The 13,539-nt window shown below is 43.7% G+C and overlaps 1 protein-coding gene across 3 annotated transcripts; it reads left to right on the plus strand.

Moving 5' to 3' along the window:
* Window positions 1-409: 409 nt before the first annotated feature.
* On the plus strand, window positions 410-12,639 carry ABRACL (ABRA C-terminal like). Of its 3 annotated transcripts, none has more exons than XM_032769236.2 (3): window positions 410-536; window positions 8,955-9,021; window positions 12,091-12,639. In XM_032769236.2, exons 2-3 carry the CDS (start codon window positions 8,961-8,963, stop codon window positions 12,273-12,275), a joined length of 246 nt encoding a protein of 81 aa, XP_032625127.1. In that variant the 5' UTR covers window positions 410-536; window positions 8,955-8,960; the 3' UTR covers window positions 12,276-12,639. The 3 variants fall into 3 exon arrangements, with proteins under 3 accessions (XP_032625127.1, XP_074920105.1, XP_074920104.1); XM_075064004.1 differs by lacking the exon at window positions 410-536 and adding an exon at window positions 1,613-1,634; XM_075064003.1 differs by lacking the exon at window positions 410-536 and adding an exon at window positions 5,659-5,698.
* The last annotated feature ends 900 nt before the right edge of the window (window positions 12,640-13,539 follow it).

Genomic DNA, 13,539 nt, shown 5'->3' on the forward strand with positions numbered 1-13,539 from the left:
AATTTAAGTCATCCTATCCCTTTCGTTGTCATTGTATCTTGACCCCCTCCCCACTTAGTTTTGTAGCTGCTGCTTGAAAGTCTGATGTTAAACCGGCATGGAGATGGATGATTTAGTTTGTCCTACAAGTCCCAGACCTGGCGTCCAGGCAGCACTGTGCTTAAACCTCCTGTCCTGGAAGTCACCTTGGGGGGTGGGGGGGAATCTCCTGCAGCAGACAACAAAAAGATCAGGGAGAGAGGCTGCTGGGGGGAGCAATAGCCGCTGCATGACCTCTTGAGCTGGGACTGTACAAAGGCAGACTCTGTGTTGAATCCCACTCTCTCCCCATGTGTCCCCCCCCGCCATCCTCATAGGCTTCCCCATTCATGTGGGCGGCACTTTTCTCCCTGCATTTGAAATATACTTGTTGCGGCTATCTCTGCCTCCCTCCCCTAGCCACCACTTCCTCCTCCTGCACTCAGCATCTCAGGCCGCTCCAGGAGGGCTCCCTTCTGATTACCGCACGAAAAGCCGCCGGGCCAGCAGATAACCGGGTGAGTGGAACCTGCCCGGCACCCCAAGCCGCGGGGGGCACTGTGCCCGGGGAGGAGGGGCAGGGGGCTGGGCTGTGCACACCGAGCCTTCCCCGCACGCGGCCGCTGAGTGACTGCAGAGCCGCGCCAAGGGAGCCCGCTGGCGGGGCAGGGGCTGTGGAGTCTCTGGGGGCCGGGGCACAGCGCGCTGATGTCTCTGTTCCCGGGGGAGCCCGCGGCAGTGAAAGGGGCTGGCAGCGCCCTGCGGGCAGCGCTTCCGCACCTAGGACCCATGTGACACCGCACTGCACAAGGCTGGGGTGGGATCAACCTGCTGTGCCAGTCGCACGCTCAGTCCCAGCTCCAGGGAGGCCACATTCCTCTGCCCTCCCTACTGCGCCGGGCAGCCCGCTCCCGGGATGGAGCAGAGGGGCTGCCCGCGAGCGCACTGTAAGGCAGCAGACCCGGTCCGCAGCGTTGGCGTTCAAAGTCCACGAGGCTCTTTCCAGACGAGGGCAAAGCAATGTGCGGTCACCGTGTCCCCTCCGAGTCTGTACTTTGGGGCGCTGGGGCTGCCTCGGCTTGTCACTATCCCACTAGGTCCTACCCTCCACGCCCCGCACCCCCTGGCCTCCCACTGGCTGCTTTATTGCATTGCTGATACATGCTGCCTTGCTAGGCGGAAGACAAACGCTCTTTGCTGGTAATTATGCATAGGAGGGACTATGCAGGAGAGAGCGGAACCTGGAGGCAGCAGGAAGGCAAAGCGCACGGGATGAAGCATGGCTAGTGCCTATACTCGATTGCCCTACGCTACTTCTATATTTATTTTTGTGAAGGCCAACACAAATTCAGACGACATTAAATACAATGTCCAACAGAACGACTGCAGCAATGGTACAGTAATGTGCGCTTACATTCACACAACCGCTGATATCAGCCCGGTCTTCACAGTAGAAGAGAATTTCTCCGCTTCAAAGAAATGTCTTTATTCATACACATCCTTCTTATCTGCAATGTAATCTACAATCTCTTGTGGACACATTAGCTTTTCTGCTTCCGTGTCAGGAATTTCAAACCCAAATTCAAGAGAGGCACCATGACCAAATAGGGTGTGTGGTATATATCAGGAAGGAAGTTAGTCATTCTCCACGTGCAGACCTATTATTTACTGAGCACTAAGCTAATGCAAACGAATATGCTTATGGCCCTTTAAACACAAACAGGGACCAAAGGCATGTTTGTTTAAAACTAAATTGACAAATTTGTAAGATCACCAGAGTTTCCTGCCAAGTCTTACTCATTTGGAGAGAGTTTTTAGCCGTTTTTGAAGCATCTCCTTTGGGGGAAGAGCTTTTCTGCTTGTGTTTCAATAAGCCATTTACAACAACACTCAAAAGAAATCTCTGCCTCGTGTGAGTTGGCAGATCTCACAGCCTTGAGTTTAAAGGTCAGCAGACAGGTTGGTCAGAAAAAGAAATCATTTTACTGCATTCTCGGTATGCCTTCTTTTTAATTGTTATGTTTAAAAATTTTGCTCAAAGGGATGGTCTCTTGAAATAGACATCTTACACTCTGATTCTGTAACAGAATCTTCTAACAAGGTCCCTTCACTCATGAGTTCTATTGACTTCAGCGGGATTCAGTGAGGAAACACAGTTCATGCTAGCATTGGAACTTTGGCATTATCATGGGGCTGCAGTGGTGCCACTGTAGTTAAGGTTGCATCATGATTTCTGTTTAAAGATGGATCTTTCTAAGTCCTCTATAAATGACATGCTTAGTCAGATTCCTTTGAAATTTGGTGTGCCTTGAGAAGTTGCAGGGTAGGGTTAACGATAGAAATTTAGAGACATTTGAGCTTGGTGTTCCAGAGACCTGTCTTGAAATAAGTAGCAATGTTTCAGAAAGTTTCCAGGTGGTGTGTGTGTTTGTGGTTTTTTTGTTTGGTCTTTTGCACAGTCTTTTGGATCAAACTGCTAATGTGATGTGGGTCAAGATTAGGGTGACGATAGCAAGTGTGAAAAATCGGGATGGGGTGGGAGGGTAATAGGAGCCCATATAAAAAAAAAGCCCCAAATATCAGGACTGTCCTTATAAAAATTGGGACATCTGGTCACCCTAGTCAAGATGGTCTCAGTCTGTCAGGTTTTACCCAAGGTAGTGCATGGCCCCCACTAAATCTTTGGGGGACCTAAATTGAGAGTGTTATTTCATGTACATTTTTAAAATTAGGCCTACACCAATAAGAAAAATGACTAGACCTGTTTCCATTCCTGCTGTTTTATATGCTTTAAAGCTTGACGCTTATTAGTGCTCTAAAATCCGATTGGTTAATCAGCTTGCTTGGAAATTTGGTGTGCCTCAGGGGGCACTGGGTAGTATTAGTAATGCAAATTTGGGTCATTTGACTGAGAGGTTCCTTAGTTACAGTCCTCTCCATGCACACCTCTAAACCCCAGATTCCCTCAGCTGCCTTGTAAGGTTAAACTGAGAGCTAGTAAAGACTGGGTGAATGACATGCCCCATTGAGATTGATAGTGGTGAACTCAGCCTTCAACTAATATAACTAAGCATAAATTAATGACAGGCCCCTACCTGAGACAAAAGGAGTTATGCACTGAGTGGCCGGAGGTTGCTGCAATTTGTCAGTCATGGGTGGCAATTTTATTTGGGGGTGGGGGAATGTAATCAAAGTATTTTGGGGAAAAAATTAGAGGAGAGGGGAGTGGTATTAGAGGGTGGAAGATTGGAGAAACAGGGGGAGAGCGGTTTGGGGCTGCAGCAAAAGGAGTGGGCTTAGGAGAATGTCTGGTAGAGGAGGGAAGAGAGGTGAGGGAGTCCTTGCACTCCCCCAGCTCTGCTTGTGCACCCCATCCCTGCACCTGCAGCTCTGCCAGTGCATCCCAATCCCCCCACAGTTTGACCCATTCACCCCAACCTTCCTGCACCCCACAGCTCTGCTAATGCTTCCCAACCCCCTGCACCCCACAGCTGTTCCAGTGCACCCCAAGCTTCCTGCACCCCCAGCTCTGCCAGTGCATCCCAATCCCCCCAATATCCGCAGTTTGACCCATGCACCTCAACCCATGTGAAAACCCTTCACACATCCACCAGTTCCATTTGGTATAAGCTCTTTGGGGCAGGGACTGCTCTGTTTTTATAGTGGTGCAGTATTGCCACTCTACTTGAGGTTGCATCATGACTTCAGTTTAACAGGTGACCTTTCTAAGTCCTCTAAAAACTGACAGGCTTAATTGTATTTCTTTGAAATTTAGTGCCTCAGCGGGGTGCAGGGTAGAGTTAGTGACCCAAGTTTGGGGTCATTTGAGCTATGGGTTGCAAAGATATAAGCCCTGAAAAAAATAGCTATTTTTCAAAAAGTTTCTAGGTGGGGTCTCTTGCTCAGAGCTAAAGATCAAATTATTGATGTAATGCATGTCAAAATGGTTTCAGCCTGTTGAGTTTTACCCAAGGCAGTATCTAATCCTTTATGCCTGTATGTACCTCAGGTATACCTTCAGATATAATACTTCATGTTGCTTGCTACAAGTTGTCTCTTTTATAATGTGTTTTTATTTTATGGGGAGGTTTACTGTGAACACAGCAGAATAGGTAGTACCTAGAGTAACCAGAATTTTTATTATATCAGGTGGGAACAAGCCAGAGAACTTTGTTGGGGGTCTATGAGGGGATGACGGGATAGCCACAGAAAGAGCGATTGTGGCTCTGGAGGGGATGGGAAATGAGAATGGGCAGTAGACAAGCTTTGGGTTGATTGTTTGAGAAAATCCGTGTTTTTCTTGCTCTTGGGAAGTGTGTGTGTGGGGATGGGCGAGTGGCTACTTCCTGATCTTGTGGCAAATTAATATGGTGTTTTCAAAGATACGTAGTGTGGAGGTTTGGAACTGACACTACAGGTAACTTGATTGCTGAGGGAAAAGAATTTATAGAAATGTGTGTGCTGCCAGGCTTGCCAATATGTGGATTCTGGATGGATCATGAGGTGGCAAAAGTATGTGTGAGAGCAAGGAATACATTAAGACATGAAGATTGCTGATTACAGATAGATTAGATGGAGAGAGGTGTCCTGAACTGGCATTATCTTTTGCTCACTCTGCAGAATCTAACCAGTGACATAAGAGGTTGTGATCTACCAGACATTATGATGATTCACTCTGGTAGAAATGATCTGTGTCTTATTCCTGGTGTACACCTCATAAAATGTAAGTGAGCAGATTGGGATTGTATCAAAGATTTATGTCCAGGAGCTGTAATAATTTTCTCTGAAAAAATTGTTACAGCAACAATAGAGAAGAAGCATTGGAAGAACATTAAATAGGAAAGGGAGGGTTTGTGGCTGACCAGAAAAGGTGTACTGTATGACAATGAAAAATACAAGTTCTGACACCTCTGGGGCACATCTGTTGAAAAAGGTTCAGAGGATCTTTCTCTCAAACCTAAAACTGTCAGTATTTTGGAACAGAAACCCCTCCTGTGATTTTTCTCACGTGTCCTGCCACAAGCTCCACCATCCAACTATTCTGAAACACGATCAGGAACACTATTCCATGGTAACATAGCTGTCCTTTAGTTGGTGCTTTGTCGTCCTTTTGCAGAAAATTGAGTTGAGCAAAACGCAAATATTTCAGCAACTGTGGGATTAGCAGAGTAAATGTATGGGTGTTAACAGGGGATACCTGGGCAGTGCAGAAAGAGATTAAGGTTGCATTGGCAACCTTAACTGTGCATTTCCTGGTTTCCAGAAGTTTGAGTTTGCTTAATTGAGTGTTCTGCCAGAGGACAACCTATCTCTAAGCAACCTTAACTCTGAATTAACATACATTTTTGCCGTTGAATTGTAATAGTTTTAGCACTAGATGAGCAGTAGTCATAAATCTTACACCAGCATATCTCAGTAAATACAAACATCATAAAGCTTGACCATGTAGGTCCAATCCTGATTCTGCTGAAGTTAATTGTAAGTGTAGTGGACATTCCCACTTCAGTGGGAACAGGTTCAGGCTTTTAATCTAACATAGCATTACACTGAGTAGCTGTAACATCAGATACTTTAGACATATTTTTGGTGATAAAAACAATGTACAAGTGATTACAATAATAAAACCTAGTTTTTCTACAGTGTTTTTCATCAGTTGATCTCCAAGAACTATACGAAGGAGGTATCATTATCCCCATTTTACAGATGGGAAAACTGAGGCACAGAGAGGCACTGACAAGATATTTCCAGGTGTGCAGGCAAAATAATATTACACTTTTCTGCTAGGCAAATTTCCAGGATGCAAAGTGAAATTTTGTTTTCCTAATACCTGGTGAAAATCATGTTGGATGCCACACACACCGCGAGTGTAATGAATGTTAGAGTTGACATTTGCTTTGACATTTGGCATGGAGGATTTATTCCAAAGTAAAGTGAATAATATCTAAGTATTGCTTAAAATAATAACTTTGTGTCCATTCTTCCAGTTATGCACACGTTATACAATCTCCTTTGACTTTTCATGGGAATTTTGCATAAAGAAGTAGTTCAGACTCAGTCAAGGAAACTACTTACAGTAGCAAGGACTACACTTGGTAATGTTTGAAGGATCAACTCTTAGGCTGTAAGCTCCTTGGGACTTGGGGTATGTTATCTTCTGTGTCTTGTACAATGCAAAGCACTTTGCCATCACTTTAAATTAAAAAAAAATGGAACATCAAGTTTGAAGAATTCATTTGCTCCATCAGCTAATATAATTAGAACTTTGATATCATGTTGCCATTTAATTTTAAACATGTTTTGAAGAGGTGGTAGCAGTGCAGCATCTGCTGTTGGAATATTGTTCAACACTTGCTAATATCCACTTGCATATTCATAATCAGTCACATTATCATGTTTTAGGGAGGAAAAGTAGGCTGGAAGAGGTTGTGTGTGCCAAATCCCCTTAACCCATGCACATGTGAGGAGCCTAGCTTCCTATAAAGCCACAAAGTTGTGGAGCTGGCTTTTCTAATAAACTTTTAACACAATAGGAAGGAGTTATATAACACTGAAAAACTAGCATAATGGGGTGCCTCCCATGTTTATTGTCTCAATGACTCCATGCCAAACTTACTCACTTTATATGAACAAAGATTATTTTTTTCTAGATACCAAGTTTGCAAACTGAATCTGGGGTCTGAAAGTCACATTTTGTCCGTTGCTCTTGCATGTGTAATAAAGGATCTGAAAGTGGGACTAAGCTAAAGAGTCTTTTGGTGCATGACAGAGAGAGAGAAGAACCCCATCCATGCTTCCATAGTGAAATTTGCTTTGCTGGGCTAACGGGAGTTTAAAAGTAGTAAAAACTTACTGTTAGGTCAAAAGAGAGTTGATCTCACTCTTAGTATACACATGGAACAAATCTGTTAAATAATAAAATAATAAAACCTATTCTGACCATCACTGTCCTCTGACTATTTGATAGGATGCAGTCAAAAGGGTTAAGCATTTCCCATAAAAGTTCTGGAGTTTTAGCATATAAAGTACTTCCATGCCATTCATGGCAGAGAGGCAATGGTCCCCATCTATCTTCCAGGAACTGGCCATGTCCACTGGACCCATTCAAGGTGTCAGATTCTAGTGAGATGTGCAGTTTTCATCTCAAAATAACCCTTATCGCACTTGCCCAGTTAGGTTTCTTTGTACTTGGTTGTTGATGTACATCATACTACACTACATTGTGATCTTTTCAACTATTACCGACTAAGCAGGGTCAAATCTACTTAATTTGTTGGTGATGACTGCCTAGGAAATGCTAGGTGCCCCAAGAAATGATGTCGATTTAGTAGGTGGTCCTCTGCATCAAGTAATGTATCAGCATAGACTCATAGACTCAGAGACTCGTAGGTCAGAAGGGACCAATATGATCATCTAATCGTCATAGTGCAAGGTCTTATTGCCACTGCCTTTTAAATGGGGTGCAAGAGACCCTGAAAACTTGTGCACATTTTAAATCCCATGCCATTTTTCAAAAGCACAGGTATTTTGGCCAAATAACAATTTGGGTAATTACGGTCTGTTTACCAAATAAGTTATTCTTTACTTCCTGCCCTAAACTATTGTATAGCATTGATTGTTGCCATATTTCATGGCAAAGGAAGTTGCATTTCAGTGGGCCAAGAGAGTCTTACAAAACATATCCAGAGGCAAATTTTGTCTTTTAATACTTCTTTGGGATCACTGTGAATTAAAGTAAATATTGGCATCATTGAGATAGGGCATTTGTCTAACATTTCCCAGCACTGCTAAAACCAGTTCAGTTCACTGGCAATAGTAAGGTGATAGTACCAGTGATCATTGGCCTTTTAACGCCCCATGTTGTGTAAACCTGCTCAGAGCAGGATTAGATTAGTTTGGGTCAAATCCTCAACTCAAGTAAATTGGCTTAGCTCCATTGACTTCATTTATACCACTTGATGATCTGGCCTGTGGAGCTGAAAACACCAGTGACTGCCTGGAGCCTTTTCTAGAGTGCTCACAAGGTTGCTCCCACTGATGAAGCTGCACTAGCTATAGTAATTGTGGGAAATTTTAGGGGGAAGACCCCTTTTAGGGCAGGCACAGCTATTAAGTCTTTGCCATGTATTTCACATTAGAATGCCATGATAATACATTAGAAATTATAAATGCATGACTGTGGGCCCAAAGTAAGGTGCTGAGACTCCCCACTGATGCCATGTTGCAGGCAGAAAGGTGAGAGGTTGGCAGGAGGCCGGGAAGACTGACAGGGTAAAACAGTCAGGAAAATTTTAAGGGCTACCTGCCTGTCACATGATCTAGCAGGGGATTTAAGGAAAGGATGTGTCATCTTTCAAGGGCAGCTGGCATAAGACAGGCAAGGAAAAAGCTCCTGGGGCTGAAGTTGGTCAGATGAATTGCTTTGTTTTGAGGTTGGTGTTTGAATAATAAATTGTGCCTGGAGGCAAGGGCCTGAAATAGACTCAAATGTGGCACTGGCTCTTTCTTGGGCTGGTGAAATAGCCACCAGTATACAAAGATATACAATATTGTCAAGCCCAGATGTTCAAAAATCAGGACTTGCTCCCTAAACATAATGAGATTTTAAAAAAGTAATACATTTGGGGTTCTTTTTTATTGGCTTCTAGGCTTTGAGCCTACAGAGCGCATTCGTGTCACATTTTCAAGCTTTCCTCTGAAACCATGAGATCTAGAAACCAACTGTTTTTAATACTGAAACCTGCTTGTCACATAATCACATCTCCAAAATCTGGGACTTTGAGTGAAACATCAATATTTTGAGAGTCATGATAAAAGCATGAGACTTGACAACACTGGTGATCTATAAGCAAGGATCAGATCAGATGAGTTAAAAGAAATTGCAGGGATTGGTCTTAATACTTTATATCTCTCTAAATGTACATTTACTCTATTTGTAGACTACAATGAATGTGGAACATGAAATTAACCTCTTAGTTGAGGAGATTCGGCGGCTGGGGACCAAAAGTAAGTACTGTAATCTCACTGATCACACATGTCTAGCCTTACCATGTCAACTTGTGAACGTGAAATGACTCATCAACCAAGAAGGCCAGTTCTTCAAAGACTACATATATGTTTAACTTTGACTTCAGTGGAACTGCCCATGTTGCATAACGGGGACTACTCTTATGCATGAAGTTAAATACATGCATAAATCAATCCAGGTTGGGGGCCTTGGAATGAAATCCTGGCAAAACTCCCATTGACTTCAGTGGGGCCAGGATTATACCCTTGGTCATTAGCTGGATGGGAGTCTTCCAGTGTCAGCCCAGGTACTATAGGAAATAGCACTGTTTCCTTTGAAGTGAATACTGAAGTAACGATTCAGCATGATAATGGCATAGAGAGTACACTTATAAAGTTTGCAGACAATACCAAGATGGGAGGGGTTGCAAGTGCTTTAGAAGATAGTATTAAAATTCCAAATGATCTGGACAAACTGGAGAAATGGTTTGAAGTAAATAGGATGAAATTCAATAAGGACAAATGCAAGGTACTCCATTTAGGAAGGAACAATCAGTTGCACACGTACAAAATGGGAAATTAATGCCTAGGAAGGAATACTGTGGAAAGGGATCTGGGGGTCATAGTGGATCACAAGCTAAATATGAGTCAACAGTGAAACACTTGCAAAAAAAGCAAACATCATTCTGGGATGTAGTAGCAGGAGTGTTGTAAGCAAGACACGAGAGGTAATTCTTCCACTCTACTCTTTGTTGATTAGGCTTCATCTGTAGTATTATGTCCAGTTCTGGGCACCACATTTCAGGAAAGATGTGGACAAATTGGAGAAAGTCCAGAGAAAAGCAACAAAAATGATTAGAAGTCTAGAAAACACAGAGGTGAAAGTAAGCCAGTCCGGTCCAGTCCGGCATACCGGCAAGAGCCAGTACGCCGTGCTGGACTGCATCAACTTCCACGGCGGTGACTGAAAGGGCTCTGGGCAGCTGCAGGCAGCCCAGAGCCCTTTAAATCCCGTCTGTGGCTCTGGTGGCTGGGCTGGGGCCGGGATTTAAAGGGCTCAGAGCTCCCCATGGCTGCGGGCAGCCCTGAGCCCTTTAAATCCTGGCTGCGGCTGAGATTTAAAGGGCTCAGAGCTCCCCGCCACTGCGGGCAGCCCAGAGCCCTTTGAATCCCGGCCATGGCTCCAGCGGCTGGGCTGGGGATTTAAAGGGCTCAAAGTACCCCGTGGCTGCAGGCAGCCCAGAGCCCTTTAAATCCTGGCCGCGGCTGGGATTTAAAAGACTCAGAGCTCCCCGCCGCTGTGGGCAGCCCAGAGCCCTTTAAATCCCGGCCATGGCTCTGGCGGCTGGGCTGGGGCCAGGATTTAAAGGGCTCCAGGCTTCCCTCAGTGGCAGGAGCTCTGGGCCCTTTAAATCCCTGCCCCAGCCCCACAAAGCTCGGGGTTCCCCCTGGCAGCTGGAGCACCACGCCCTTTAATTTGCCCCCGAGTCCCGGGGGGCTCCCAGCCACCTCTGCAGCTAGAAGCCCTGGTTGATTTAAAGGCTCTGGGTCTCCCAGCCACAGCTGGTTCCCCTGGGCCTTTAAATCTTGAGAGGCCCTGCCTCTTCTGGATGAGGCCATGTCCCCTTCAGGACTCCGGCAGTATCAGTAAGTCCTGTAAGTTACTTTCACCCCTGAGAAAACATGACCTATGAGGGAAGATTGAAAACATTGGGTTTGTTTAGTCTGGAGAAGAGAAGACTGAGAGAGGACATGATAACAGTTCTCAAGTACATAAGTACACAAAGAGAAGGGAGAAAAATTGTTCTTGTTAACCTCTGAGGATAGGACAAGCAGCAATGGCCTTAAATTGCAGCAATGGTGGTTTAGGTTGGACATTAGGAAAAGGTTCCTGTCAGGGTGTTTAAGCACTGGAATAAATTGACTAGGGAGGTTGTGGAATCTCCATCATTGGAGATTTTTAAGAACAGGTTAGATAAACACCTGTCAGGGATGGTCTAGATTAGGGGTTCTTAACCTTTTTCTTCCTGAGGCCCCCCCAACATGATACAAAAATTCCTCGGTCCACCTGTGTCACAACAACTGATTTTCTACATATAAAAGTCAAGACCAATATTGGGGTATCAACCAGGGCAATTGCTTGGGGCTCCATGCCACAGGGGCCCCCGTGAAGCTAAATTTGGCTTCAGCTTTGGATGGCAGGGCTCAGGCCCTGGACTTCAGCCCCATGTGGTGAGGCTTTGGCTCTCTGCTTGGCGGCCCCCCTGAAACCTGCCCACGGCCCCCAGGGGGCTTCGGACTTCTGGTTAAGAACCACTTGTCTAGATAATACTTAAGTCCTGTAACAAATGCAGGGGACAAGACTAGATGACCTCTCGAGGTCCCTTCCAGTCCTATGATTCTATCATGCAAGGGAAGAGTGCTTTTGTAGGTGGTTGCTCAACGTCTATGAAAATCATTTCCAAATTCCATGAACTTGCTTAGAACAAAGACTATTCTTTTCACTGCAATATATCACATTTAACGTTCTTAGAACTCTGCATTTTAAAAAAAAGTGTCTATAATGATAAAACAAGAAATGTGTGCAACTAGGATCTGGTTTGCTAATTTGTTATTCCAGCTTTATGAAAGTGTAACTGTTTATTTCTATTTATTTTAATAAAAACCCTCTTAATTAAATTTTGTTTATACTGCTTGTTAGACAGAATGTAGATTGAGTGATTGTTTTGAAATTTATTTGCACCACTTCAAGAGAGCTATTTTTGTGTGACAAGGAGGGACACATTGGCTTTTCAATTTGGACTTTAAATGTTAACCAGCACAAGAAACTATTCTAAAACAAATCAATTTCTACAGCTCCAATAATAATTTCTTATAGTGCTTTTCATCCATAGATCCCCACTTTACAAAGAAAGGTAAGTATCAGAGTGATGAAGTGGCTTGGCCAAGGTCACACAAAAGATCGTTGACTGAGCTGGAAATACAACCCAAGTCTCCTGTTGTGTTTCAAATATTCCTCCAACTGAAGGACAATCTGCATGTGTTGTAACACTCCTATCTCTGGTTTAGATGCTGATGGAAAGCTGAGTGTGAAGTTTGGTGTGCTCTTTGCTGATGAAAAATGTGCCAACCTCTTTGAAGCCCTAGTTGGCACTCTTAAGGCTGCAAAACGAAGGAAGATTGTTACTTACCCAGGAGAGTTACTTTTACAAGGTGTTCATGACAATGTTGATATTTTGTTACTGCAGGATTAATGCAGTTTGCACTTCTCCTGTGTATTAATTAATTTGTTTCAGGTAAATGATATGCAGGCATTTCAGATCAAGGCAAATCATCCTAGCGTGTTTTGATGTATTTTTCTATAACTTTATACTAAAAAGGAGACTGTCGTGTTTTGGAAAATATTCCTTTTTGTATTCCTTCTGTGAACATTACTGTAAATGATTGTAAGGTAAAGGACACAAAAATCTCTCTTTTTATCTCAGGTAATGCATTTTTTAAATGTATCTCTCAGTTATTGTCACCATGAAAGAAGAGACAGAACCGGTAACTTATCTGTGTTTACAAACCAAAATCTGCAGTGAAAGTATAAAATAAAACATGCCTAAATGTATATAACTGTTGTTGTTTCTTTTCATTTGTAGAAAGCAAATAGAATTACTCTAAGTAAAAAGGATAAATGATGATGCTAGAGAAATGGAAATAGTTTTGCAATATAATGCCACCTTTTATTTCAAAATTCCATGGGGAGGAGGTGAGAGCACGAGAGGTGAACTGCAGAATTTGTTTAAATCAGGAAATGGTCTTGATTTCCCCGGTCATAAAGATTAACAATATTGATCATTAGAGGAGTTCAGCTTGTTCATCTTCCGTCTTGTCTATGAATTTCATGGAATCTTCATTCTATTTGATTCCTTCTGTGTAACTAAAACAAAAAGTGAACTTGTCAGCATGGATCACCATGAATTTAACAGGAAATTTGGCTGGTGAGAAACGTAAAAATAACCTGAACTGGTAAAAATAAAGCAAAGAAAGTTGTTTTTTTAGTGGAAATAAAAGTGTTCTAAAGAGTCAGATGTGTATCTAGGCTGACTTCAGAGTGGTCTGTGTGAATGGACTGGGTCCTTACTCCGTCATCGGCAAAGCACACAATAGGAATAATTCACCCCTGCGTTGCAATCACACTAGTTTACCTCCCCCACTACACTGAAGCCCCCCCCCCCCCGCCATTCAGATCCAGCCCTGCTCCAACTCTGTCACTTCTGCAACACCTCTGTAACCTCTGAGTAGGAGGAGGCCTGGCTGAAGTGGATCTACAACCCAGCAATTCCCCATTGCTTCTAGCCCCATAAGAGTTGTGACGGGGGAAGCACAATTTAAGGTAGCCCCAGCTACCTTTCATAGGTTGCATTTTTGCAAAACAGGGGAATTACAAGCAGCTTCCTCTAGGTCCCTGTGCAAGTGAATGCTGGCAAAGGTATGAATCTGGCACACAGGCCCATATTACTTTCAAACTCC

This window comes from Chelonoidis abingdonii, chromosome 3 (assembly GCF_003597395.2).
Source record: "Chelonoidis abingdonii isolate Lonesome George chromosome 3, CheloAbing_2.0, whole genome shotgun sequence".
Classification (NCBI taxonomy): domain Eukaryota; kingdom Metazoa; phylum Chordata; order Testudines; family Testudinidae; genus Chelonoidis; species Chelonoidis abingdonii.

Coding starts and splice junctions, on each gene's coding strand:
- ABRACL (XM_032769236.2), top strand. CDS start 8,961: ATGAATGTGGAACATGAAATTAACCTCTTAGTTGAGGAGATTCGGCGG. Junction 9,022..12,090: donor TCGGCGGCTGGGGACCAAAA/GTAAGTACTGTA, acceptor TCTCTGGTTTAG/ATGCTGATGGAAAGCTGAGT.